The sequence below is a fragment of the Callorhinus ursinus genome, unplaced genomic scaffold (genome assembly GCF_003265705.2).
Source record: "Callorhinus ursinus isolate GAN/ISIS: 27379988/994484 unplaced genomic scaffold, GSC_fseal_2.0 scaffold5, whole genome shotgun sequence".
Taxonomy (NCBI): Eukaryota; Metazoa; Chordata; class Mammalia; order Carnivora; family Otariidae; genus Callorhinus; species Callorhinus ursinus.
Window position 1 is genome coordinate 66,068,385 of NW_027397067.1, and position 27,247 is coordinate 66,095,631.

At 35.9% G+C, this 27,247-nt stretch overlaps 1 protein-coding gene and 1 pseudogene across 2 annotated transcripts in view; one reads left to right on the forward strand and one right to left on the reverse strand.

Annotated features, from left to right (window-relative positions):
- Nucleotides 1-27,247, reverse strand: part of ATAD2 (ATPase family AAA domain containing 2) — a 71,276-nt gene that overhangs the window by 25,447 nt on the left and 18,582 nt on the right. Inside the window, exons 4-18 of one of the 2 annotated variants that reach the window (XM_073893170.1) lie at nt 26,240-26,405; nt 24,772-24,874; nt 24,355-24,442; nt 23,311-23,502; nt 22,568-22,685; nt 20,143-20,250; nt 18,136-18,244; nt 17,771-17,886; nt 11,296-11,470; nt 10,337-10,425; nt 3,896-4,055; nt 2,617-2,707; nt 1,427-1,741; nt 696-825; nt 160-346 (exon numbers count right to left, since the gene is read on the reverse strand). In XM_073893170.1, the coding sequence (XP_073749271.1) occupies nt 160-346; nt 696-825; nt 1,427-1,741; nt 2,617-2,707; nt 3,896-4,055; nt 10,337-10,425; nt 11,296-11,470; nt 17,771-17,886; nt 18,136-18,244; nt 20,143-20,250; nt 22,568-22,685; nt 23,311-23,502; nt 24,355-24,442; nt 24,772-24,874; nt 26,240-26,405 (2,147 nt within the window). Of the gene's footprint in view, nt 1-159; nt 347-695; nt 826-1,426; nt 1,742-2,616; nt 2,708-3,895; nt 4,056-10,336; nt 10,426-11,295; nt 11,471-17,770; nt 17,887-18,135; nt 18,245-20,142; nt 20,251-22,567; nt 22,686-23,310; nt 23,515-24,354; nt 24,443-24,771; nt 24,875-26,239; nt 26,406-27,247 lie in introns of both variants that reach the window. The other variant, XM_025871071.2, reaches the window with a different exon arrangement.
- On the forward strand, nt 11,859-14,035 carry LOC112823533 (small ubiquitin-related modifier 2-like; annotated as a pseudogene).

Genomic DNA, 27,247 nt, shown 5'->3' on the forward strand with positions numbered 1-27,247 from the left:
CTCTTTAATGACTAGGCAATTACATATAGTTCTATTTCATAAACCTGGAGTTAGAAATCAGAATGACAAGAAAACAGTTCAAGAAGGATAAGGCAATTCCAGATTGTGCCTCTGGAAGACTGCATTCTCTTACAGCTTATTTGGACAACAATGAATTACCTGGGCACACGTTTCTTCAGGAGATGTAGCACTGACTCCAAAAAGAACAGGAATGTCTAATGTATATACTGCAAATTTTTCCAAAGCATGGATGACAGCTGGTGCCAAATGAGAACCTTGCCCAAAGCCTGGTTCTCCCACTATCAATATTCTTGGTCGAAAAGACATAGGTTGATAACATGCATTTCTGAAAGAAATTAGCTTTATCTTAGAAAAAGCAAAAATTTAAATTTTCCTCCCAAATTTACCCATTTTTAACTCTCTTAAGGTAAAAATTTTGACTATGTGGGTGGCAATCCATAACAGCATGGTTCACGTGGTTTTTGGAAAGTATCAACCACCACAGATTTTAGGAATACTTTATATAGGGAAATTTCTACTACAGTGACAACTGTAATGATAAAAATATTTGATGTTTTAACTTAAAAAAAAAAGATCAGTTAGCATCTTTTATCTTTTTCAACCACCGTCTTTTAGTTTTAGGGAATTCACACACCAAAAAATTATATATATTCATTTGCAGGAGAAATATATACCTATTCAAGTGAAGAAAATTAAAATTTTCTTTTGCCTTAAAGGATTTTTGAGAAAGCCCATTCTCATATACAGATGGAATATCATCATCACTGTATGCCAAGTCACTTTCTAGCAGAGGACATGAAATATCTATAAAACAAAAAAATTGCACATTAGTAACTTTTCTGGATTGCAAAGCAAATGTTTACCTAATGCTCTGGTTAGCAAATCAATGTAAATGAAATGTACAAGAGATTTTTTAAAAATCAAAAATATCTATGTAGATATAAGTAACAAGTAAATATAAAAAGGCCATTTCAAACTTAAAACAGATTTAACTGAAGGCAATCTGTGAATCTGTGAAGTAAATTTCCTTCAAATACCCAGGCAAAGCATTACTAGATTCCTTTCAAGAGGCTCTTTTTATTATTATTATTTAAAAGTTTTATTTGCTTATTTTGAGAGAGAGAAAAAAAGAGCGCACGTGGGAGCAGGGGGTAGGCAGAGAGAGAGGGAGAGAGAAACTCAAGCAGACTCCGTGCTGAGTGTGCAGAGCCTGACACAGGACTTGATCCCAAGACCCACCACAAGATCACAACCTAAGCTGCAACCAAGAGTCAGATGCTCAACTGACCGCGTCACCCAGGCGCCCTGAAGAGGCTCTTTTCTAAAGAAACATTTCTGGGATGTATAAAACATTTAGCTTTATGATTATGAAAACTAACTTTAAATGGCCAATCAAGTTGCATACCTGAATCCAATGCTTTATTTGTTCTGATTTCTGCATGTGGAAATACTCTCTGCAGGGCTTCTAAGATCTTGTGAACGGTGCTTTGCAGGAGCGGTTTCACAACAGTGGACAATGCCTGCCCAGGTGATGTCACAGCTCTTTGGGCAGCTGGTATCATCTTTTGCATAGCTACCTCAAAATCCTTAGCTGAGATGTTAATTGAAGAGAGATCCAACTGTAGTTTCTCACTAGTAGTATAGATTTGTGGGTAGCGTCGACGCAGAGCACATAAAGCAGCCTCAGAGCATATTGACTTAATATCTGCACCACAGTATCCTATGCAAGGTAACCAAAAAATTTTAAAATGTAAAGCATACCTAATAGCATGACCATGGTTGAAAGAAAATTAAAACTTAACCTAGCAATATAGTAGGAAAATATTTAAAATAAGGCTAAAAATCTCTCATTCACCCAGTGAACTTATAATGGTAGTAATAACCACTGAAAAATCTATCAACTTTTGCAAGTGAAATGTACAAACACTAAGTATAGCATAGCATTCAAGAACAAGAGTTTTAAAATCAGACAGACCAGGGTCAAATTCCATTTTATCATTTACAACATGTATGATCTTTGGAGAAGCATTTATGCTCTCTCAGCCATTTCTACATCTGTAAAATAGGGATAATACTACCTACTTCACAGGACTGATGTGAGAATTTCTTGAAATAATATATGTAGAATGCTTAACAGAATGACTAGAAAAATGTGAACAGCAAAAGATGGCTATTTTTTAAAAAATATTTTATTTATTTATTTGAGAGAGAGAATGAGAGATAGAGAGTACGAGAGGGAAGAGGGTCAGAGGGAGAAGCAGACTCCCTGCTGAGCAGGGAGCCCGATGCAGGACTCGATCCTGGGATTCCAGGATCATGACCTGAGCCGAAGGCAGTCGCTTAACCACCTGAGCCACCCAGGCACCCAAAAGATGGCTATTATTATTGTCTAACTTTGCTTTCAAATTCTGCAACAGCCAATTCATCAAATATCTCTATTCAATATCCAGGATTTTGTAAGAAGAAAACATGCCACAAATAAGAGATTAGAAACATATAACCTGTATTGTTTTAAACATAATGTTGCAAGACTACAACTTGTTTCGTCTCTGAAATGCATGTATTTTATCTTTTAATGCCTAAAGCAATGTTTACCAACACAGTTTTCTGCTAGTTCTTCTAGAAATATGTCCAGTGGTTTAGGATTCCAATCCCTTGTGTGAATCTTAAGAATTTCTTTTCGAGCCTACAAGTAAGAACAATTTAACATTTTTAATAATAAAGTGTTACTCAGATGTGAATAATTTCAATTTAAAATAATTTTATCTAAAATCATAAAGAAATCAGTTTATTACATATCAGTCTATAAATCAATCTAGTATAATAAAAAAATATGAAACACTAAAAAAGAAAAGAAAAAGATGTATTTGTAAGCATTTAAGTTTATGTTAAAGAAGATACGCATTTATAGTGCTCAAGTTCTAGTCACCATAAATGTGTATGAAATTAAATAACAATGAGACTAGTGTTCATTCTGGTACGTATTAAAAATTGTGTTTTTTTAAAGATTTATTTATTTATTCCAGAGAGAGAGAGCACCAGTAGGGAGAGGGGCAGAGGGAGAGAAGCGGACTCCCTGCTGAGCACAGAGCCTGATCTCATAACCCTGAGATCATTATCTGAGCTGAAATCCAGTTGGATGCTTAACCAGCAGAGCCACGCAGGCTCCCCAAGAATTGTTTTTAAGAGTACTGACAGCCCTACTCATATTTCCCTGCTTGGTTCTCAAAAGATTAAGCAGCTTTAAAATAACTGGGTAGGATTATATGGTAGTATCCATGAAAAAGCCAATGTTAATAAATTGACTAAGGACTGACTATTCATTAGGCCACATGTTCTGAAGCAAAATAAAGTTGTAGGGTAACAACCAAAGGCTATGTTCAAATTGAGAATTTTTTTTTTTTTTTTTTAAAGATTGACTGATTTTAGAAAGAGAGCAAGAGCACATGAGTGGGGGAAGGGGCAGAGGGAAAGGGGATGAGAGAATCTCAAGCTGACTCTGAACTGAGCCTGGAGTCCATTGCAGAGCTTGATCTCACGACCCTGAGACCATGACCTTAGCCAAAATCAAGAGTCGGATGCTTAACTGACTCTGAGCCACCCAGGCGCCCCTCAAATTGAGAAAATTTTAAGAGTATTTTTAGGGAAAGCATTATTTTATTTAAAAAAAAAAGAATAAAAAAAATCCAACTTCTTTTCTTTAAATAAAATAATGCTTCCCTAAAAATACACACATATATATTTGGATGTTAATCACATATGACTTTTGCTTCAGAGCATACAAAACTCAATCTTCAAATTTTCACTGTGCCAAGATTTGTCCATGATATGGGCAACATATTCTGTCAAAATCTGAATAATGTTAAATTCCTACATCTTTGTCAGGTAGGCTGAAAAGGAATTCTCTGTCAAAGCGACCAGGCCTTCGCAAAGCAGGATCGATAGAATCCAGTCTGTTGGTTGCACCAATGACCACAATTTCTCCTCTGCTGTCCAATCCATCCATAAGAGCTAGCAGGGTGGAAACAATGGAACTAAATGTAAAGATAAGAGAGAAGAGATTAAACATATGATGCTAAATATATATTATTTCTTCTTTTGCTAAGATTTAATAAACGTAAACAAATTTTCTCAGGGCATGTCATTACTTCTAATAGATTTAAAAACTGTAAACACATTAAATGGCATAGAGATTAAAATCAATGAAAAACATAAATGGCCTTTAGAATGCCACAAATGGATCCTGGAAGACATTTCGTAAAGCAAAAGGATACAACATCAAAAAAAAAAAAAAAAAAAAAGCAGACAAACTGTATCTAAAAAACGCTCCACTGTATACACATTATCAAAGAACTCCCAAATAAAATAGAATATAAATAAAGCATAAAAAGTAGGACTTTATGTTTTAATTATGGATAGAGACTAAAACAATCTCCCTATCTTCATCACCCACTTTCCTTTTTTTTTTTTTTAAGTTTATTTATTTGTGTCCACACCCAACGTGGGGCTTGAACTCATGACCCTGAAATCAAGTCATGTGCTCTTCAGACCCAGTGTCCTTTTTTGACTTAATCCAATAGTTTTTTGAGAAAAAAACCCAAAAAACTTCACACAGATCACATAATCCATACACATTTCATATTAAATACTTAATGTATTTATATCTAAGGGCTTTGCAAAACTCCACAGTACTAGGACACCAATGGAAATGACAATAAGCCCTTAATATCACCTATTTAATTTTCCTGATTTTTTCAGAATATCTTTTTTCATTTCATTTTTTTTTTAAAGATTTTATTTATTTATTTGAGAGAGAGAGACACAGCAAGAGGGAACACAAGCAGAGGGAGTGGGAGAGGGAGAAGCAGGCTTCCCGCGGAGCAGGGAGCCCGATGCAGGGCTCGATCCCAGGACCCTGGGATCATGACCTGAGCTGAAGGCAGACGCTTAACAACTGAGCCACCCAGGTGCCCCATTTTACATTTCATTTTTTTAAGCCAAGACCCACACACTGCACTTGGTCAAATGTCCCTCAAATCCTTAACGGTTCCCATCAAATCTTCCTTTCTTTTTATTCCTTCCTGCCATTTATTTGTTGAAGAAACTGGGTCATTTGCCTTGTAAAATTTCCTCCTACATTCTGGATTGGGCTGCTTGCTTCCTGATAGGATCATTTAACCTGTCCTCTATCTTTCACACTTCCTATGAACTGGCAGTTAGATCTAGAAGCTTAACAGATGCAGGCTGAAATACTTGGGATAGCATATATCATAGGAACATACCATGTACTTGTTATCGTATATGCAAGAGGCACATAATGCCAGTTTTTCCTTTAAGATTAGAGGACTGGGTTTAGGTGAGGTGTTATCAGTTTACTACATTCATCATAAACTTCACTATCAACCTTTTTACCTGTTTTTACATCTTAGTTCAGGGTTTCTCAATCTTGGCACAATTAATATTTGGGTCAGATAACTCTTTATTGTACAGAGCTGTTCTTTGCACCGTAGGATGTTTTACAGCGTCTGTGGTCCTCACCCACTAGATGCCAGTAGTGGACGGTCCACCTCCTCTAATTTGTGACAATCAAAAATGTCTCCAGACATTTGTCCCATGTGGGGGGAAGGGCAAAATCCACTCCCAGTTGAAAACCACGGGTCTAGATCCACTATTTGCGAAATGGTGATTTTTCTATTTCAATAATTTTCCTTGCATTTATAAACTATGATTTTCCTATAAAGAACAATGTTACTCCTTCAATTATTTAAATTACTCTGAATCATGGCCTGAATCATAGTTACAGGACAGGAAAAAGAAAGGCTTGATGCATTTTCTTTATCAATTTTCAGAGTAATGAGTCACTATTTTAGCATCCTCTGGAGTGACCAATTAGGTTTTTATTTAAAAAAATCATTAAAAACTGACAGTTCTTATGTATTTGATGCATTTCACTCTGTTGTAGTCATTTTTGATGCTCAAATTATCCCATCTTTGGCCAATAGAAACTCCTTCAAAACTGACTATGTCATTCTGATGTGACTCCGGTAGTTTCTGATTGCTTCCTTGCTTCCAGGCATTACATGATATTCCAGGCTTATCTTGCTTATTTCCAGACTTATTTCCAATACCCACCATCTCTCCTAAGAGCCCTAGTATTTAGAAAACACATTTTGGGTGCCAGGGGTACGAATTTTACTGGATTGTAATAGCTTCTAGGCCTTTTAAAGTATCCAGAGCTAGAAACTATTTTTTTTTTAATTCATTGTGAGTTCATACTGATACTCCCAATTCAAAGTAAAGATTTTAAGGTTTTGAGATTCTTTTTTTTTTTTTAAGATTTTTATTTATTTATTTGATAGAGAGAGACACAGCAAGAGAGGGAACACAAGCAGGGGGAGTGGGAGAGGGAGAAGCTGGCTTCCCGCTGAGCAGGGAGCCTGATGCGGGGCTCGATCCCAGGACCCTGGGATCATGACCTGAGCTGAAGGCAGATGCTTAACGACTGAGCCACCCAGGTGCCCCAAGATTTTAAGGTTTTAACTTATTTTACATTTATATCCTCTTTCTCTTAGGCTAAAAATCGTATTTTCTAAGGCATTCACAACTTGCTAATTTGCATTCTTATCGTATTACTACTACTAAATAAAAAACACAGTTTAATTATGTAACTTTTAAAAATGCTTAATTTAACAAAAATATTTATACTCAGATTAAGTCTTTGGTTAAAAAAAACAAAAACAAAACTTGCACCAAGTTTCATACACACACACACACACACACACACACACACACACACACACTTTATATGAATGAAAATAGCGACCTGGTTTTCCCAATACCATTTATTGAAGAGACTGTCTATCCTATATTCTTACATACAATTAGTCTCCATTGCATATTTCTGCCTCCTCTGTCACAGATTAATTGACCCTATAACGTGGGTTTATTTCTGGGCTATTGTAAATAATGCTGTAATAAACATAGAGGTACATATATGTTTTTGAATTAGTGGGGTTTGGGGGAGGGTAAATAACCAATAGTGGAATTATTGGATTAAATGGGGGGGTATTTTTATTTTTTAACTTTTTTTTTTTTTTAAGATTTTATTTATTTGACAGAGAGAGACACAGCGAGAGAGGGAACACAAGCAGGGGGAGTGGGAGAGGGAGAGAAACAAGCTTCCCGCCGAGCAGGGAGCCTGATGCGGGGCTCGATCCCAGGGCCCCAGGATCATGACCTGAGCTGAAGGCAGACACTTTATGACTGAGCCACCCAGGCACCCCTATTTTTTAACTTTTTGTGGAACCTCTGTACTATTTTCCATAGTGGCTGAACCAGTTTACATTCTAAGTGACAGTGCATGAGGGTTTTCTTTTCTCCACATCCTTGCCAACACTTAACTATTTCTTGTCTTCTGATATTAGCCATTCTGACAGGTATAAGATGATATTTCATGGTGGTTTTGATTTGCATTTCCCTGATGATTAGTGATGTTGACCATATTATCCTGTTCTGTTAATCTATTTTTGTGCCAGTGCCATACTGTTCTGATTACCACAGCTTTGTAGCATATTCTGAAATCTGGGACTGTGATACCTCCAACTTTGCTCTTTCTCAGGACTGCTTTGGCAAACTTTGAAACTGGACCACTTTCTTACACCATTCACAAAAATAAACTCAAATGGAAAAAAGACCTAAATGTGAAACCAGAAACCATAAGACTCCTTAAAGAAAACATAGGGAGTAATTTCTTGGATATTAGCCTTAGCAACATTTTTCTAGATGTGTCTCCTCAGCCAAAAGAAACCAAAGCAAAACTGAACTATTGGGAATACACCAAAATAAAAAGCTTTTGAAAAGCAAAGGAAGCCATCAACAAAACAAAAAGGCAACCCACTGAATAGAAAACGGTATTTCCAAATGATATATCTGATAAGGTGTTAATATCCAAAACATATAAAGAACTATACAACTCAACACCAAAAAACCCCAAATAATCTGGTTAAAAAATGGGAAGAGCACATTCTTTGAAAGAATAGACATCTTCCCTAAGAAGACATACAGATAGCTGACACATGAAAATATGGTCAACATCACTAATCATCAGGGAAATGCAAATCAAAACCACCATGAAATATCATCTTATACCTGTCAGAATGGCTAATATCAGAAGACAAGAAATAGTTAAGTGTTGGCAAGGATGTGGAGAAAAGAAAACCCTCATGCACTGTCACTTAGAATGTAAACTGGTTCAGCCACTATGGAAAATAGTACAGAGGTTCCACAAAAAGTTAAAAAATAGGGGTGCCTGGGTGGCTCAGTCATAGAGTGTCTGCCTTCAGCTCAGGTCATGATCCTGGGGCCCTGGGATCGAGCCCCGCATCAGGCTCCCTGCTCGGCGGGAAGCTTGTTTCTCTCCCTCTCCCACTCCCCCTGCTTGTGTTCCCTCTCTCGCTGTGTCTCTCTCTGTCAAATAAATAAAATCTTTAAAAAAAAAAAAAAGGTTAAAAAATAAAAATACCCCCCCCATTTAATCCAGTAATTCCACTATTGGTTATTTACCCTCCCCCAAACCCCACTAATTCAAAAACATATATGTACCTCTATGTTTATTACAGCATTATTTACAATAGCCCAGATATGAAAGCAACCTAACTGTGCATCAATAGATGACGGATGGGTAAAGAAGAGGTGCTATATATGTATACAATGGAGTATTACTCAGCCATAAAAAGAATGGGATCTTGCCATTTGCCACAACATAGATTGACCTAGAGAAGTAAGTCAGATAAAGGAAATTACCATATGATTTCAGTTATATGTGGAATCTAAAAACAAAACAAACAAAAAACCAGAAACGGAACCATAAATACAGAGAATAAACTGGTAATTGCCAGAGGGAAGGGGGTTGGGAGATGAGCACGATGGGTGAAGGAGAGTAAGAGGCCCAAACTTACAGGTATAAAATAAGTCATGAGGATGAAAAGTACAGCATGGGGAATATAGTCAATATTGTAATAATGTTGTAAGGTGACAGATGGTAAATACACTTATCCTGGTATGAGCACAGCTTAATATACAGAATTGCTGAATCACTATGTTTTACACCTTAAACTAGTAACACTGTATGTCAACCATCCTTCAATAAAAAATATATGTATGTATTTAAGATGGCATGTGCTTCCCAAATTGCACTATCATTTTCTCCAATTCCTTTTAGAACTATTCCAAAACACAGTAAGCACTCAATTGGTTTAACACAATGAATACAGTATGGCTGATGATGACATGTGCCATGTATAAAACGTCTGTATGATTACTGGTAGGGTATTACAGACACAACTATTTTTACCATAGCATTTAACATTTTAATTTACTGAGAGCAACAAATGAAATTGTGTAGCATCAAGTCAAAGAAGGCCACCAGAATACAGTAAATATTGTTAGGTATTAGAAAAATAAAAACCTATCTATCACTCACATTATTATGTCTTTTTTCTCTTTATATTATTTACAATAAAAAACTATAGTGGCATATATGAAGGCATGCAAACATCTGCTTTAGGGTATCCCAATTAAGCAATTATGGATAATACATGAGACCAACTGAAAAGAAGTTTTGAAAAACTGAAGAGGAACTAGAATTAAAAGTAATTTAGATTCAAGCTGAGGCAGAGGCAAGTGCCCCACCTTGGGCAGTCAGCTTGTCACAGAGGTGTAAATTTCCCATCCTAAAAATGGAAAAGTTGGCCTAATCTTTGAATCTCAAACTAGTAGTCATGCACTAAGACATATTTTGTTTGGCCAAGGCAGTGTCTTAAAAATACCTGAATTAGTTGGCAACGTTTAAAAGATACTTAACACAAAAATTTGAACATAACATTTAAGAAAGAGAACAAATTCATTTTTCAAGTCTGAGTCAGCTTCCGCATTTCCGTTAACAGGTTGGGGCTAAAAACAACTGGCTCCACTCTTATGATGAGCCGCTCAGGCACATTCCCAACCTTGGCCCCACTCTAACTAAAGGCCTGCCTCACTCATTTCATTTGCCTTATACCTCATTGGCCAGTGGGCTTTTAAGTTTGTATCATGAATTAAACCTGTAACTAATATTTTGATACTGTGCTTGTGAACACCTTGCCATGCAGAACAGGTCCATTTTTTCTTTTTGTACTATATATTAGGGTTCTACTAAAATAAGGAAACTATTGGTTTGTAAGGTATCTTTCCCTATTTAACATTCTATTCCTCATGCCACATCAATACAGCTCAGAATACAAGAAGAAAGGCAAAAGTGCCATCAAGCAAGGTTTACCTGTGAATTTGATCTTGCCTGCTTGATCGTACTGGAGCCAGACCATCGATTTCATCAAAAAAAATAATGGATGGGCGCATCTGATAAGCCTAGAAAACAGGTCCAGTGTTTGCATGTTATCACGAGTAACTTCAAATATATAGACTTAATATGAGCCTTTTTAATACATTTTCATTCCAACTTGCTTACAAGAATTTATTAAAATTTATAAATCTAAATGTAAATCCAAGAACTATATTTTAAGGATCCAAACTAAAATATTAATAAATACAATTTAATTTGCATTCTCAATTGGAAATATTCAAAATACATACTCCACTGGTCATATACCTTAGGTTTCATATAACTATAGTTATTGGGACACATAAAATTATCTATTCAAGACCAACTGTTGAAACAAGACAAAGACCAGAAGACAACGACATAGCCTTCCTCCCGGTCAGAATGGGAAAGCATTTAGCAAGATGCCATAGTTTTGTTTTTTTTTAAAGTCCATCTCAATAAAGTCAAAGAAACTCAGTGAGTTCTATAAAAAGATTTAAAAGCATTTGCAGCAATATGCCTCAGTAGATCAGAATGTATTATCTCACAATGTGCTGTCAATACAATCTGGCATATGAAAATGACAGTCACTCTAGGGCAGAACTTATTTTCAACTCACATAATGAGACAATTCACCACTGCTAAGTATGAGAGTTCAGTCTCTCTCTAGGTATGACACCTAAGACTCCAAAGAACTTAGATCCAATTATTCCTCTGTCTTTTTCCTATAAAACTGTTCATCATAGGTCAGTATTATCTGGACATACAAAGGAAAATAATCCATAAAGGGTATATATTTGTTCTAATTCTTCGGAGTTTATTTCTATGAAACATGATTAAATACAAGACTTATCTAATCCTTACATACTTACATCTACGTTGATTATAGGTCTGTGTAGGTAATTTTAATATCATACCTGATCAAACAGTAATCGGAGCTGTCTCTCAGACTCTCCTACCCATTTACTCAGACAGTCAGCACCTTTCCTCATGAAGAACGCTACTCTCTTCTCCCCTTGACTGCACTCATTGGCAAGTGCTCTGGCAACCAGAGTTTTTCCAGTTCCAGGTGGGCCATAAAACAAACAACCTCTACAAAAGAATAAGTATTATTTTAGTACTACATTAAAAAGTAGACTATTTAAACAAAATTAGAAACCAATTCCATGAATGCAGTTAGTGAATAAAAAAGTAAATAAGACAACTGAAATATCGTTTCAATCCACAAAGTACAATTTAAAACCTGAAAATATCAATACTACAAAATTGAAACTAATAAAACCCTTTATTTGAAACCTATTTTCTTTTACTCACTCATCATGCTCATCATATTACCTTATCTTGCATAAAATAAGTCACCCTTAAAAACCCTTGATAGTTTACTTTTGTAACATATTAGGGGAAAGAATAGCAGATTTCATCTACAACCTTTGGTTTCACTGCCAGTAACACAGCACCAACAGTTTTGTAAGAAAACACGATGGGAATGAATAGAAAAGGAAGTAAGATAAGAGAGCTTAAATAACCGGTGTTTGCGTGGCAGGGACTAGGACGATGTAAGTAATTTGAAATCATTCTTGGTAACATCACTGTAATGGGGTAACTTATAGTTTTATACATATTTCCAAAGTTATTCATTGCTCTTTGGCTAGAATTCCAAAAAAAAAAAGGACTGTACCCATTTTTATTAGAAATGTAAAAAGGGTATAGAAATAGAACACATCAGGGATTAAGTGCTACCAAAGTAACAAGAAATAATCAATTTCAGATCATCATATAAAAGTAACACTAAAGAAGATTCCAGAGAAGCAAAAATGACAAAATAAGAATTGTGGGAAAAAATTCACAGTAATAGATGAAATCTATCAAAAGAATAACATATAAAAGAAAAATAAGAAACGGACGCGATCAAATGCAGAAAGAAAAAAACAAAGCAACTGCTAAAAAAACAATACACTAATGGAATAAATAAATGAAAATTTCAACCTACAAAGGCCAGAGGCAGGAACAGATTTTTTAAAATGTATCTATTGAGCCAACAATGTCATTTGTGAGGCTGTATCCTAAAGAAGGAATTAAGGAAGGATTCACACAAAGAGGAAGCAATGAGATATTCAGGATATTGACATTTGTGATAATAATTTTAAAAAACCTAAATCGCCAGAAATAGCAGAATTGACTTTAAAAAAACGGATACATCCATATAATGGTATATTATTCAGCTATTAAAACAGAAAGAGAACACACCATATGAAACCAGTAGGTTAACACAATCATATATTTGATTTATTATAAGGGGAAATGTAGGTTATAAGGAAGGGGAAATGAAAAAAATCGGGAGTTCTTTTTAGATTTACACTTTTTTTTTACAGTAATGTAGTATTTTATTCTGTCCATTAATAACTAATATTTGAGAACATTTATAGTATTAATGGAACTTTAAGAGAAGTTCTACTTTTTTTACATTTCAGTATTGGGTACTGTAAAAAACTCAAAATATAGGGGCGCCTCGGTGGCGCAGTTAGTTGAGTCCAACTCTTGGTTTTGGCTGAGATTGTGGTCTCAGGGTTATGAGACTGAGCCAGCCCTGTGTCAGGCTCCATGCTCAGGGCAGAGTCTGCTTAAGACACTCTTTCCCTCTGCCCCTCCCTCCCGCTCTCACTCTTTCTCCCTCAAATAAATAAATTTTTAAAACAAAAACAAAATATGGCCAAAATTATTAGGTCAAAAACCTTATAATTAATGCTTGGTGTTAGTCTACATACTATTCAGTTTTTGGCATAAAGTTCTTTTGCTACAAGAAAGAACATTTTGGTTTACTTCACTAATAAATAAAACAGGAATATCTCTGTTTAATGCTGGGATGGCCTCTTTTTGATATCTCTTCTGCTACTGATTTTTAGCATAATTATCTGTGGTTGTATGAATGGACTTGAGTGGACAGAGGTACTCATCACGTTTATTCCAAATAAGAGTAAGTGACTCATCACGCTAGTAATGAGGAGACAGACAGGCAATGCAACTGCCCTATATTTTTGAGGCCAATAGGTTTAGCCTAAGGAGGTTAGCCAAAATTCAGGAATAAAAAGCCCACACAAAAATGTAGTCTGGAGCCAAATTGGGAGCTTAAGAAAAGAACAAAGCCATAGCAACTTCTGCCGCTCCTGGTGCTGCTTGTTGTGCTCGTTCAGTGTGGACCTGGCACCTCTTTTGTGAAGCAACAGCTGAGGAGACTCCGGTGCTCGCTGTGGCAGATGAAAAGCCCATGGAAGGAGTCAAGACTGAGAACAACGATCATAATAATTTTAAGGCGGCGGGGCAGGATGATTCTGTGGTGCAGTTTACGATTAAGAGGCACACACCACTTAGTAAACTAATGAAAGCCTATTGAGAACGACAGGGTTTGTCAATAAGGCAGATCAGATTCCGATTTGAAGGGCAGCCAATCAATAAAACAGACACACCTGCACACCTGGAAATGGAGGATGAAGATATAATTGATGTGTTCCAGCAGCAGACAGGAGGTGTCTAACTAAAAAGGGAACCAGCTACTTTATTCCAGAACTCTGTTCCTCCAGACCAAGAAGACATTCTCAGTTAGAAAGCCGCTATTTGGTTCCACCACATCCTGACTACTGCAGTACAGCTTCCTCTATTCTTTCATTTCCCCCCCTTCCCCATTCCTTTATTGTAAAGTAACTGTGTATGTGCACAAGCATATTGCATTTTTTTTAACTAAATGGCCAATGGTACGTTTTGATCAACATCAAATGGATATGGGATGGGGGAAAATACTGCTTCTGTGAAAATACCCCCTCTCTCCGTCAGTGGCATGTTCAGTCAGCTCTTATCTTCATATTCCAGTAAGTTATTTTCCTCTCACTGCTTAACAAAAAAAAGAACATAAAAATCCTTGCATACCTTGTCTGATTGGAAAAATTTAATGTTTTTCATTTATCATTGTAAAACCAAGGACAATTTTATTTTGTATGTAGCTGTTACATGTAGGGCAATCTGTCTTTAAGTAGGGATAAATTACTCTAAAAGAAATGAATCCTAGATAGTTTTCCCTTCAAGGTAAGTGTTTTGTTGTTTAAATAAACTTGTTTAAAAAAAAAAAAGAACAAAGCCATAAATTGCTCTTTGAGGCAATGAGGATGGTGAATTTTCCACCATTTTCTTTGTGGTTTTGTGCAATCTTGGGTCCTTGAAATGCCCACTCGTGCCCCTCCTGACAGCTCTGCCACCTCAGCAGCAAACCACAGTAGGGGCAGAGAAGGAAAGACTGGGTCGGGACGGCACTCCCCCCGACCCAATTTACTAAATTACTTTAACTAAGTACTTCCAATATTTCTTATAAGCAGCAAGGGTCATTATTTAATATTAATATCTTTCTAGTTAAAAAAATTAATTCACCAATGCCTAACTGTGATTGAGGTATGGTATAAAACTTTTATAACGGAAAAGGGAAAAAGCTTACTAGTTTAAAAAGTTTACTTAAATCAATGTTTCCATACAGGATGACTCAGGAAGAAAAGTTTCAGGAGGAAAAAGGAATCAGGGACTAGGGTTTAAAAATGGGTTAATAAGGTATAAAAACTAGAGAAAAAGGAAGAAGATAAAAAAGTGGGTGATATGAAAGCTAAAATAAAGTAGAGCTCCCAATAAGAAAGCTCATTTGTGGGGTGCCTGGGTGGCTTAGTCCATTAAGCGTCCGGCTCTTGATTTTGGCTCAGGTCATGATCTCGGTTGTGAGATTGAGCCTGGTGTCGGGCTCCATGCCGGGCATGGAGACTGCTTAAGATTCTTTCTCTTCCTCTCCCTCTGCACTGCTCCCCCCACCGCCCCCCCTTTAAAAAAAAAAAGCTAATTTGCAAAACACCTCTTGAAATTTAGAGGTAATATATCTCAAGGCAGGAGAGAAGGGTTATGTTGAAAATTGAGGAGGATGGAATAAGACATTATTAAAAAACAGTGAGACCACCCCTTTCACTACTCTGTGCAGGCAAACTGCTTGGATAGTTTACTTTCTGATACAGGAAAAGATGAGATGCTGCAGAAGTTAAGTTAAAAACTCCATGCTGAAAGGTGGAGACTACTAACCCTTGCTCAGGCCTACTGCTAAAATGCTGGCAGCCGGGCCCATAAGTTTCAGACAGAAAACTGGAGGATTTGTCTCTGGTGGGGAAAAACACGCCTAGATACTGACTTTGAGGATTTCTGGTAAAAGAATCACCACCCACCAATCACCCTAAGGTGAGGCCTACAAATTAACAACTCTATAAGTGAGCTTTTAAAAACATGCTCCACTCTTGGGGCACCTGAGTGGCTCAGTCAGTTGAGCGACTGACTCTTGATTTCGGCTCAGGTCATGGTCTCAGGGTCGTGAGACTGAGCCCCGTGGGGGTGCTCAGCACTCTGCTGGAGATGCTCTCCCTCTGTCCCTGTGCATGCCTGTGTGTGCACTCTCGCTCTCAAATAAATAAGTACATCTTTAAAAAAAACCACCTTAAATATTAACAGAGAGCCAAGGATCAGTAGACACTTAAGGAAATCCCCACTAGACACTTAAGGAAAAAAGATCAAAAGAGATAAAAACAAGAAAAAAAAGTAGATTAATCTAGAAAGTCCAACATTCAATTGACATGAGTTGAGGGAAAAGAAAAATTGGAGTGGAAAAATTACTGAAGAAGTGACACAAAAAAACTTTCCCAGAAATCAAAGGACACGTTTCCATATTGTAAAGGCAGAGGGCACGTACAGCATGGAGCACTGGGTGTTATATGAAAACAATGAATCATGTATCACTGCATCAAAAACTAATGATGTATTGTATGGTGACTAACATAACATAATAAAATTAAATTAAATTTAAAAAAAAGCGGGAGGGGAAAAAGACACATCAACGGACTGTGGTTCCACGACCATTCTCAAAAAGAAAATAAAAATAACCTTTTGTGCATTCTTTATTCTCAGGGTATTGCTAGAATGTACTCCATCAAAACACAGCTGTAAAAAAAGGTCTTAGGGGCACCTGGCTGGCTCAGTTGGTTGAGCGTGAGACTCTTTTGATCTTGGGGTTGTGGGTTCAAGTCCTATGTTAGGTGTGGAGATTACTTTAAAAAAAAAAATCTTAAAAAAAAAAAGGTCTTAGTCGATTCCAGGAAGCAGGGAATCCAGCACTGAAAGATAAAGGAAATCCCACTGAGTGTGATGAGAAGTCCCAAAGCTTAGTTGTCCCTCAAGACTAAGAATAACCAGTCTGGATGGAAGCAAGAGAACAAAGCTCCAAGATGTGTCTAGAAAAATAAGGAGGAGTCAATAAATTATTCGATATGTTTAACTGTACTGAAGAGTTTTATCTCTAGCAAAGACTCTGCATGAACTGAAAAGTACATATAAAACTAATTACAAAAAAATCCTAAAGAACAACAACAACAAAAAAACCCCACCCACAGGCAAACAGTATTAAAGCTGAGGGGAAAGAGCAGAATTGTAAAAGAGAGAAAATGTAGTCATAATATACGATACATGGCTCAGCTGTAAGAAATATTTACATAATCATAAAGCACACACTGAAAATTGACTCAACAATTTTATACGTGCATAAAGAAGCTACCAGGAGCATATGAGGACAGGGAAGAAAATGTATATATATGGGGGGTGGGGAAACCAAAAGAGCCTGTTCATGTTAGAAGTCAACAGATTCTGTCTAAAACAGACCAAAAATTACAGTATGAGCATATTTTTTTTCTTTTTAAAGATTTTATTTATTTGACAGAGACAGAGCTAGCAAGAGCAGGAACACAAGCAGGGGGAGTGGGAGAGGGAGAAGCAGGCTTCCCGCTGAGCAGGGAGCCCGATGCGGGCCGATCCCCAGACCCTGGGATCACGACCTAAGCAGAAGGCAGATGCTTAACGACTGAGCCACCCAGGCGCCCCCAGTATGAACATATTATTTAAATATGTATTTAAGTAGATAAACAGGAATTAGTAGTAGTTGGCTCTGGAAAGTGGGAGGAGGAAGAGTAGAGAGGAGACTACTGTCTTTTTTTTCCTTTGAAAGACTTATAGTACAATGTGACTTTTAAAATTATGTTCATGTATTACTTTGGTATAAATGTGAAACTAAATTTGAAAGTGAAAAAAGTAAAGAATATGTATGGGAAGAATTTCACTAAATGTAGGAAAAGCCTTGGAAATTATTTCTTTTCATAATCAATTTTGAAACCATTTTTCAAGCTAAACATCAAGAAGGTAAAAATATTCAAAGTACCCAAAGCATAATAAATTACTATAGGCCTGAAAAATTTCAACAGAAAAGTGTTATCTTTCTGGACAATAGTAGCATAGTCTCAATTCTGGCTAAAATAAAATGTACAATTAAATTACCTTGGAGGTTGAATTTTGAATTTTTCAAAGACTTCTGGATAAAGTAATGGAAACACCACCATCTCTTTTAGAGCTGCAATATGATTAGACAGGCCGCCAACGCTATCAAATCGTACCTGATAATGGAAGGGAAACACGGACATTCTCAGATTTGGAACCAAAGTTAAAATGTCATTCCATCCCTAAACTATACTCAACCCATACACAGTCAAATGAGTAACAGCATTTTAGTTGTAGCCTGAAGATTTGAAAAAAAGAAAAAAAAAGTCTGTAAAATTTCTGATTTAGAGAAAATTGGTTTATTTAACTTTAAATTAAGCAAAACAGTATGTATGTTCAAGCATACATTTCAAGATAGTACTCACTGAAGAATCTAGTTGCATTGGATCAACATCCGCAAGACTTGCTCCAATCTTCATTCTATCTTTATAAATTCCTTTTAATTCATCTTTCCGAAAATTTAGCGGGAGGCACCTATTTAGAAAAGATTTTAAAAAAACACCCCATCAGTTCACTTTTCTCTCCCAAATTCCATGTTAAAATATGGATATTTTCCTTTTTAAAAAGGTTTAATTTCAATCACAGCCATTGTGAAAATATGTATTTCAACTTCATTTTCTTTATAGGTTGAGAACTTCAATGTTAGAAATCTCTGAAGTTTTATTATTAAAGATGTACAGTCAAATGAAATACCACGGTTCAAGATGCCACAGTACCATAAAATAATTCATGTTTGGGAATCCAGTCTGTATCAATATACTTTACAATGACTGTGCTTAACATATACAGAATATTTACTATTTGCCAAGCTGTTTTAGGTGGCTTTACATGCAATTATTCATTAAGTCCTCATAACAGTCTTACGGAGTAGGCATTATTATTTCCTCTATTTTAAAAGAAAACTGAGGCATAAAAAGGTTAACTAAAATGCCCAAAGTCACAGAAAGTGGTAGATCCAGGACTCAAACCAAAGCAGTGTGTCTCCAGACCTGCAACAACTCTGCTACAATACCTCTCAGCAAAACATTCACAGTCCACCAAGCATTTGGATCCACATCAATCCTCTCAAGCAAGAATGAATCACTGCTTTCCTAACTACTTTCAAAAACAGTTATGGTAGATTACACAGAATATACCTAGAAGAACCTGCTTGTTTCATAGATGGAGAATGCAAACTGCTCATGCTAAGGCTGAGACACTTACATCAGAGCACCTAAGCAAAGAAAGAAGCTGCAGCTGAACACAAGAAAAAGCACTCCAGACCCGCCCTGAGTGCCAGGTCCTGCTAGCCCCAGACTCCCAAGGAATTTATGCTGTGAAATTGGAGATGGATGGACACGTTTTAACTGTGGCTTTGTGAAAGGCATTTCCTAAATAACCCTTAACAGAAATAGAACTGCATGCTATAAAATCCACAGGATTAGATGCACATTTCTAGGAATGAAGGCAAAGAAAAATCCAAGTAGTCTAAATAATACAGGTTGTGGATGATCTAACTCATTGCTGCCAACAGAAATGAAATGCAAGTCAAAATGTGATTTAAAATTTTGTTTAGACACACTAAAACAAAAAAGTAAGACTAATTTTAACAATATATTTGACTTATTTAAAACATACCATTTCAATATGCAAAATAAATATTTACAAAATTGGGATATTTTACATTCTTTCTTGTACTAAGTCTTTGAGATCCAAGAGTGTATTTTTTTACAAAAATTTATAATATTTCTCAATTCAGATTAGCTACATTTCAAGTGCCTAATAGCCACATGTAACGAGTGACTACCACATTAGGGCAGATCTAATGTTATAAAAGAACAGAGCTTAGGATACAAAGAATGGTTGGTTTGCAAATCCCTTCATTATGTTCTGTTTCATTAAACATTACTTTCTACTCTCTTATTTTATTAGGATACAAGCACTGCATTTTTCACTCACCCACCCACATCTGTAAAATGGGAATAATCCTTGCTGTGAACTTACATATGAACTTACGAACGTACATGAACTTATACTACAGAGTATTGAAATGAGTAAACTCCTTAATTTTCCTAAAGAGTTCTGTAAGAATGTACTATTAAATTATTATAAACAGAAAATACATTGAAAATGAAAAAAAAATTTATTTCCTCACGTCAGTGTTTACCAAGCACCATTTTGAGCTATACAATGGTTGTGTCAGAAAACATATGTTCTAATTTATTACTAGTTTCACACATACGTATTTCAAACAAGATGGCATTCCGGTTTATACAATAACCTCTTAATTCTTAAATTTGATCAAGCAGTACCTATTCCCAAATTATTCAGCCTTCTCACCACTTAAAAAAAAAATAGCTTGTAGTTTTAAAAGGCATCAGTATGACACTTACCTGTTGATAGCTCTATTACGGCTCCTTTTTCTTCGCCTCTCAAAGTGTTGTTCATCTTCAGAAGAGGAAGATGAAGTAGAGTCACTACTGTGGATTGCATGCCTTCGCCTAAAGTAAAGAGGAAAACTGAAATCATGACGAAGGAGGGCAGGAAAAACAGAGGCATAAGATGCAAACATCAGAAATACCTAAGGATCCAAAAAGGTTTATCATTAAATCAATACATTTGCTGAACCAATGAAGTAGGCTTTGTTGGTTGAATCTTTTGAAAGGAATAAAAGAGTTGGATAACAAGACGAAGGGAAAAAAAAAAGATAGGCAGGAGGCTGGGGTAGAGCTGACAACCATATGTTCATTATGATAGGACACGGTTCAGGCAGAATGACTTCTTAGTCTTGATATAAATCAGTTTTCCTCAAAGAGAAAGGTGGGAAAAAGAGGGAGAGATCAGACCTATAAATACAGAAAACTGATGGTTGCGAGACAGGGGGTTGTGAGGGGTGGAGTGGGAGATATAGGCTTCCAATAATGGAATGATGAAATTACAGGAGTTAAAGGTACAGCAAAGGGAATACTGTCAATAGTATTTTAATAGCACTGTTATAGTGACAGATGGTAGCTCCACTTGTAGTGACCACTGCATAACATACAGTTGCTGAATCACTATGTTGTATAATTGAAACTCGTGTAACACATGTGTCAACTACAGTCAAATAATAAACAAAATACACAAATAAAAAATATAAAATAAATGTGTCAGAATCTTCCACTAGTCAATGTGATCCGAGGGCAGGAATCCTGACTTAGTCATTTTTATATCCATAGGGCTTAGCACATGCTAGTACACAAACATTTGTTAAATAATTGTAGTGGGAAAAAAAAAATCCTGTACCCAAAGAGCTATAAAACACTTTCCAAAAAGGGTAGACTCTGAAAACCAAATATGGGAACTTGAGAACAAAACAGAAAAAAAAAAAAAAAAAAAAAAAAATTCCTACCTGTTGCAAGATAACATAGTAGGTGGTGATTATAAAGGCAGTCAGTCATTAAGTAACTTTCAGAAACATATATCCATTAAAAGTAAGAAAAGAAACTAAATCTCAAAGTAAGTGCCAGCCTTTCACTTCTGTTGGATCTAATAGAGGTTTGTCCTTTGAGTCAGGGAACCAAGACAGCTGCCCTAGACCTTATGCTTGGTGGGGATTCCAGGGAACATTATGCCTTATCCTGATTTTCTGAAGATCATTAGATTTCACCACCAAAATACTGGTCTTTAACAATATTTTTAGGGGCCTATGAAAAGTAATGACAGTGTGGCCTCCTTTCAAGTGCAACTTATCTTGGGCAGCCCTGACAGGTTACCCTCCTGGTTCTCCATCCTTCTGGGCTCTGATTGTCTGAAAAGGGATGATGAAACAGGAAATCTAGAATGTACACTTTTGATTTTTGACACTCTGAAAATGAAATTAAAAGAGCCAGGGACACAAGTAGTATTTCATATTTTTCCTAGAAGAATTCGTCAGCACCTATGAAAGTGTTGCTTTCTGTGATTAGATAGTTTGCTTCTATGAGGAGACTTTCAAGAACTGTTTGAATAGTTGAAGTCTTGAAGGATTTGTCTCACCTCTGAGAAAATTAGTATTAGGAAAAAGTACCATTTCCATATCAATGTCCTTTTTTTTTTTTTGCCTTCTTTAGTCTTCACCAACAAACTCTCTCATTCATGAATTACTATAATGTTACCTTTACCCAGAAAGTTCTAGTGAATCAGAAAACCCTTTATTACTTGGGAGAATGAGAAAATAACAAGAATTACCTCTTTGGACTTAATTATGACAGACAACCAACAAATGTTATAGCAGGGGAAAAAACCTACAAGTAATCTGAATGGTCAAAGAAAAAAATGTTTCCTACTATATGAGAGAAATGAATTTTTTAAAAGTGGAAATAAAACCTGGAAAAAAAACAGATCTAGAAAACGATGGTATCATGAAAAGTCTAGAAAGTTATGTAACCTTGAATGTTGTCATAGTGAGAAAATATGTCTGTGATACTATGTGAAGACAAGACTACACCTACACTCAAACAATGTGAAGATTAAATGAAACAGTCTATGTAAGATGCTTAACACCAAGCCAGGAATACAGTAAACACTGAAGCAAAGGTAGCCTCTATTATTAAAGTGTAGAACAATGGAATAAACTACCTTACCATGGTAGTTATTAACAATTCCTATTAATGGAAGCAAAAGCAAAAATCAGTCAGTGGTAGTAAGGGTAAGAGCATTATAGGCATAGAGCTAACTCTCCCAAATATATGATTCTAGAATTCTATTTGGATACACCCAATCCTAAGACTCTAGAATCCTACCCTAACATAGCCATAATTATGTTGTCATAAATCAATCACTATTTCAGAACCAAACCTGTTCATTCGTTTACAATAAGGACTTCTTGGTCCAGCAGAAGATAATCTGTATCTTGGTCTTGCAGGAGAAGCTGGGCCACTATAAAATATGTTGGGCTTTCTCTGGTGACGAGGTTCTAAAAAGAAGAATTGTAAGTATGTAATATATAAATACGTATGAAGATAATTTTGCTCTTCATCTAGATACTCAAAAAGATGCTGCCTTCCGTGAAAATACTAGTATATATCTACTATAGACTGTTTTACTGTTCACATTATAAATCATTTACATCTGTAGGGTTGCTGCTGAAAAATATGTATAGCACAGACACCAACCAACCAAAACATACACTGGCCATAAACAACCATTATGATTATACTGATGCCTAACAGCTGGTTATCAGCCCTGCATATATATATGCTCATAAGTATGGAGGTATAACTTTAACATAAATCAAAAAAGGTCCTATTTACAGAAAGTGGCAAAATAAACTAAGTAGAAAGCTGTAAAATCTAAATAAATCAATAAATCTAAAATATTTAAAGACAGACATGAAATTTCAAAATAGCCCATTTGCTTTGGTCAAGGCTAATATCTAACTTTCTTGAAGAAATGATTTCTTGCACATTTAGCATAGTTTATGAAAGACAACAGCCATGAGTATTCTGTAAAATGAAAACATGAAAAATAAGAGAAAAGGCAGTAAAGATAAAGGTAATATAATTATAGCTTCTCCTGGAAAAAATATATATAGCACTTACTTTCCAGTGGAGCCTGGTAGTACACAGTAGCTTTTCTCTGTCTAAGATAGTATCGTTTCTGATTATCTTCTTCCCCATCCTCTTCATCTTCATCTTCATCATCATCTTCATCATCATCATCATCATCATCATCATCTTCATCTTCATCTTCATCATCTTCACCATCATCTTCATCTTCTTGGTCTTCACCCTCTTCAGATGATTCTACAGTTAAGAAACATTTACTTTCAAGATAGTCACTAAAATGTTAATGATTTTTAACACAGTGGGAGAAAGAGACCCTCCTCTAAAAATTTATTTACTTCTAGATTGTTCATAGAAATGATCTGTAATTCTTTTGCAACATTAAATGAAGATTTTTTAAAATGAAGTAAATTGTAGAATTAAGAATAACTAGAGGAAAGAAAAAAGGAAGCAGGGAAAGAAGTTTAAAGGCTATTGTCACTAGTACCAAACTAAAGGTTATGGTATTGCTGCTACTTTTATTAATATAAGTGACTATACTTAAATTTCCAAGTTAATTTAACATGTTGACAAATTAGAGTATCTCCTCACTTAGCTATTGCCTTTCATATTTAAGTTTTAAATTCCATCTAGCCCTTCTGGCTGTCACTGAGTTACATGGAGTGTTAACTCAAATAATCTGCTTATGAAATTGTGAAACACCCTCACCAAATATTTAAAATGCATTTCAGAAAACCGGTTTTCACTCAAGAGAAGTTCTAATAAATTATAGCAGCAATTTCTAAACAGAAGAGCTAAACTTAATTTTAATCACCTTTTAACAGGTAGAGATGTGTTGTCTGCAGATACACTCTACAAGCAAACCAGGTTTATTTGCTTTAGATTTGTTGATTTCAAGTACGTTCCCAAATAAGACATACTATCCTTTTAAGCTCTCCCCTGCCCTCACTTTTCAATTACAACCAATCCTTTGATCTCTCACAAACTACCATAAATGTCACAACTTCTGAATAAAAAAGCTATCTCTTACTAAATAAAAAGTGCTGAAATTCAAACCCAGGAGTAGAACAAAAGACTAACCCACACTGCCTTCTTGATTGTCAGTTGTTTCCTCATCCGTTCTTTGAATACCTTTTTGTTTTCCTCTTGTGTACATATTAAGATTCCCCTAAAAATGTTTAAACAAAAGCCATTGAGTATATTAAAAAAATTCAGTAGGATCTTCCTATCCTGCTTAAGATGAAGATATTTACAGCTATAAACTCTTACAACTACAGCAGTAATTAGTGACTGATCAAACAAATGCTGGACAGTTTAAAAATGTTGAAAATGATGAATAATTTAACCAAAAATGGATAGGTACCATAGAAAAAAGGTTATACTGGAGATCATTAAATTATCCCCTACATGGAAGGAGAAATATATACATATTCTTTTTTACTGAAGTGTAGTTGACAATGTTACACTAGTTTCAGGGCTGAGGAAGGATATATTTACTTCTTCTGTTTCATTAAACACTCCCAAGTCTTCAAGTTCCCTCATTCGCTGTCTACGCATCTTCTTCATGTCATCCATTTTCTGAAGTACAGCTTCAGCAGTGCTTTAAGGAAAATTGACATAATATAAGCTAAAATTCTAAGAGTACCACATTTCTAAAAACTTTATTTTTTTTCCATTGTATTTTTTGAATGCTGGGATTTTATTTTTATTTAATAATTTTTTGTTATGTTAATCACATTACATCATTAGTTTTTGATGTAGTGTTCCATGATTGTTTGTGCATAACACCCAGTGCTCCACGCAGAACGTGCCCTCTTTAATACCCATCACCAGGCTAACCCATCCCCCACCCCCTCCCCTCTAGAACCCTCAGTTTGTTTTTCAGAGTCCATCGTCTCTCATGGTTCGTCTCCCCCTCCGACTTACTCCCCTTCATTCTTCCCCTCCTGCTATCTTCTTTTTTTTCTTAACATATATTGCATTATTTGTTTCAGAAGTACAGATCCGTGATTCATCAGTCTTGTACAATTCACAGTGCTCACCATAGCACATACCCTCCCCAATGTCTATCACCCAGCCACCCAATCCCTCCCACCCCCCACCACTCCAGCAACCCTAAGTTTGTTTCCTGAGATTAAGAATTCCTCATATCAGTGAGGTCATATGATACATGTCTTTCTCTGATTGACTTATTTCACTCAGCATAATACCCTCCAGTTCCATCCACGTCGTTGCAAATGGCAAGATCTCATTCCTTTTGATGGCTGCATAATATTCCATTGTGTATATATACCACTTCTTTATCCATTCATCTGTCGATGGACATCTTGGCTCTTTCCACACTTTGGCTATTGTGGACATTGCTGCTATAAACATTGGGGTGCACGTACCCCTTCAGGTCCCTACATTTGTATCTTTGGGGTAAATACCCAGTAGTGCAATTGCTGGATCGTATGGTAGCTCTATTTTCAACTGTTTGAGGAACCTCCATACTGTTTTCCAGAGTGGTTGCACCAGCTTTATGTGCTGGGATTTTAAATATCTCTATACAAGGCATTGATTTACTTGTGTAAAAATATTCTAAAATTTCTTTCCAAGAATTTATTAAGATTTTATTTATTTGACAGAAAGAGAGAGCACAAGCAGGGGGAGTGGCAGGCAGAAGGAGAGGGAGAAGCAGACTCCCCACCAAGCAGGGAGCCCCGTGTGGGGCTCGATCCCAGGACCACAGGATCATGACCTGAGCTGAAGGCAGATGCTTAAATGACTGAGCCACCCAGGTGCCCCTCTTTCCAAGAATTTAAATAAATATATAGAACCATTACAAAGCCTCCTAATAATCATTCTCTTTTATGCTTTACACAGCTTAATATATTAAATATTCAAGCTAGTTGAAATTTATGATCCTTCCCCAACAAAAAATTTTGCCAGCTAAATCATCTTGATCTAAATAATTTTTACTTACTTTGTTATAAGTTTGTCAAACAGCACAGACTGGTTCACACTACTATAGCGACTTCTAATCCGGCAACTGCGGCGAACTTCAACGTCACCATTCTCTTCATGCAAGTGTTCTTTAGTTTGAACGATGTTTCTAGTCCTCAGTGACCGAGTAACTGGAATCACTTTATCTTTAAGATGTGTACATAAAAATGGAACAATTTTAAATAATGGCATTTATAAAACAATTCTAAAATGAACAACTGAAGAGCTATACTTTCATATAACAAAATCATAGTATCTTGAACTTACCGTTCTTAAAAACAATAGAAAACAAAAATAAAGTTACAACATACACATACCGTACGACCTAGCCATTCTGCTTTCCAGAGAAAAGGAAAGATATGTAATACAAAAATTTGTATACAAATGTTCAAATGTGATAGGCCCAAACTGGAAACAACCCAAATGTCCACCAAAAGAGGAATAAACAAATTATGGGAAACAACCTAAATGTCCCTCAGTGGATGAATGGATAAAGAAGATATAAAATATACATACACAACAGAATACCATTCAGCCATGAGAAAGAATATCCTGCCGTTTGCAATAACATGGATGGACCTTGAGGGCATTATGCTAAGTGAAAGTCTGAGAAAGACAAATATTGTGTAATATCATTTAAATGTGGAATCTAAAAAAAGCCAAACTCATAGAAACAGACTAGGATGTTAGTTACCAAGGACTGGCTGCTGAAGGAAAAGGAGAGCTGTTGGTCAGAATATAAATTTCCAGCTATAAGACATATAAATTCTGAGGATTTAATGTACAGCATAGAGATTATAGTTAGTAATACTGCATTATACACTTCAAAGTTGCTAAGAGAGTGGATCTTAAATGTTCTCACCACAAAAAAGAAATGGAAATTGTGTGACATGATGCTGGTGTTAGCTAAAGCTATGAAAATCAATTTGCAATACATAAATGTACCAAATCAACATTTATTGTACACTTTGAACATGCACAATGTTAT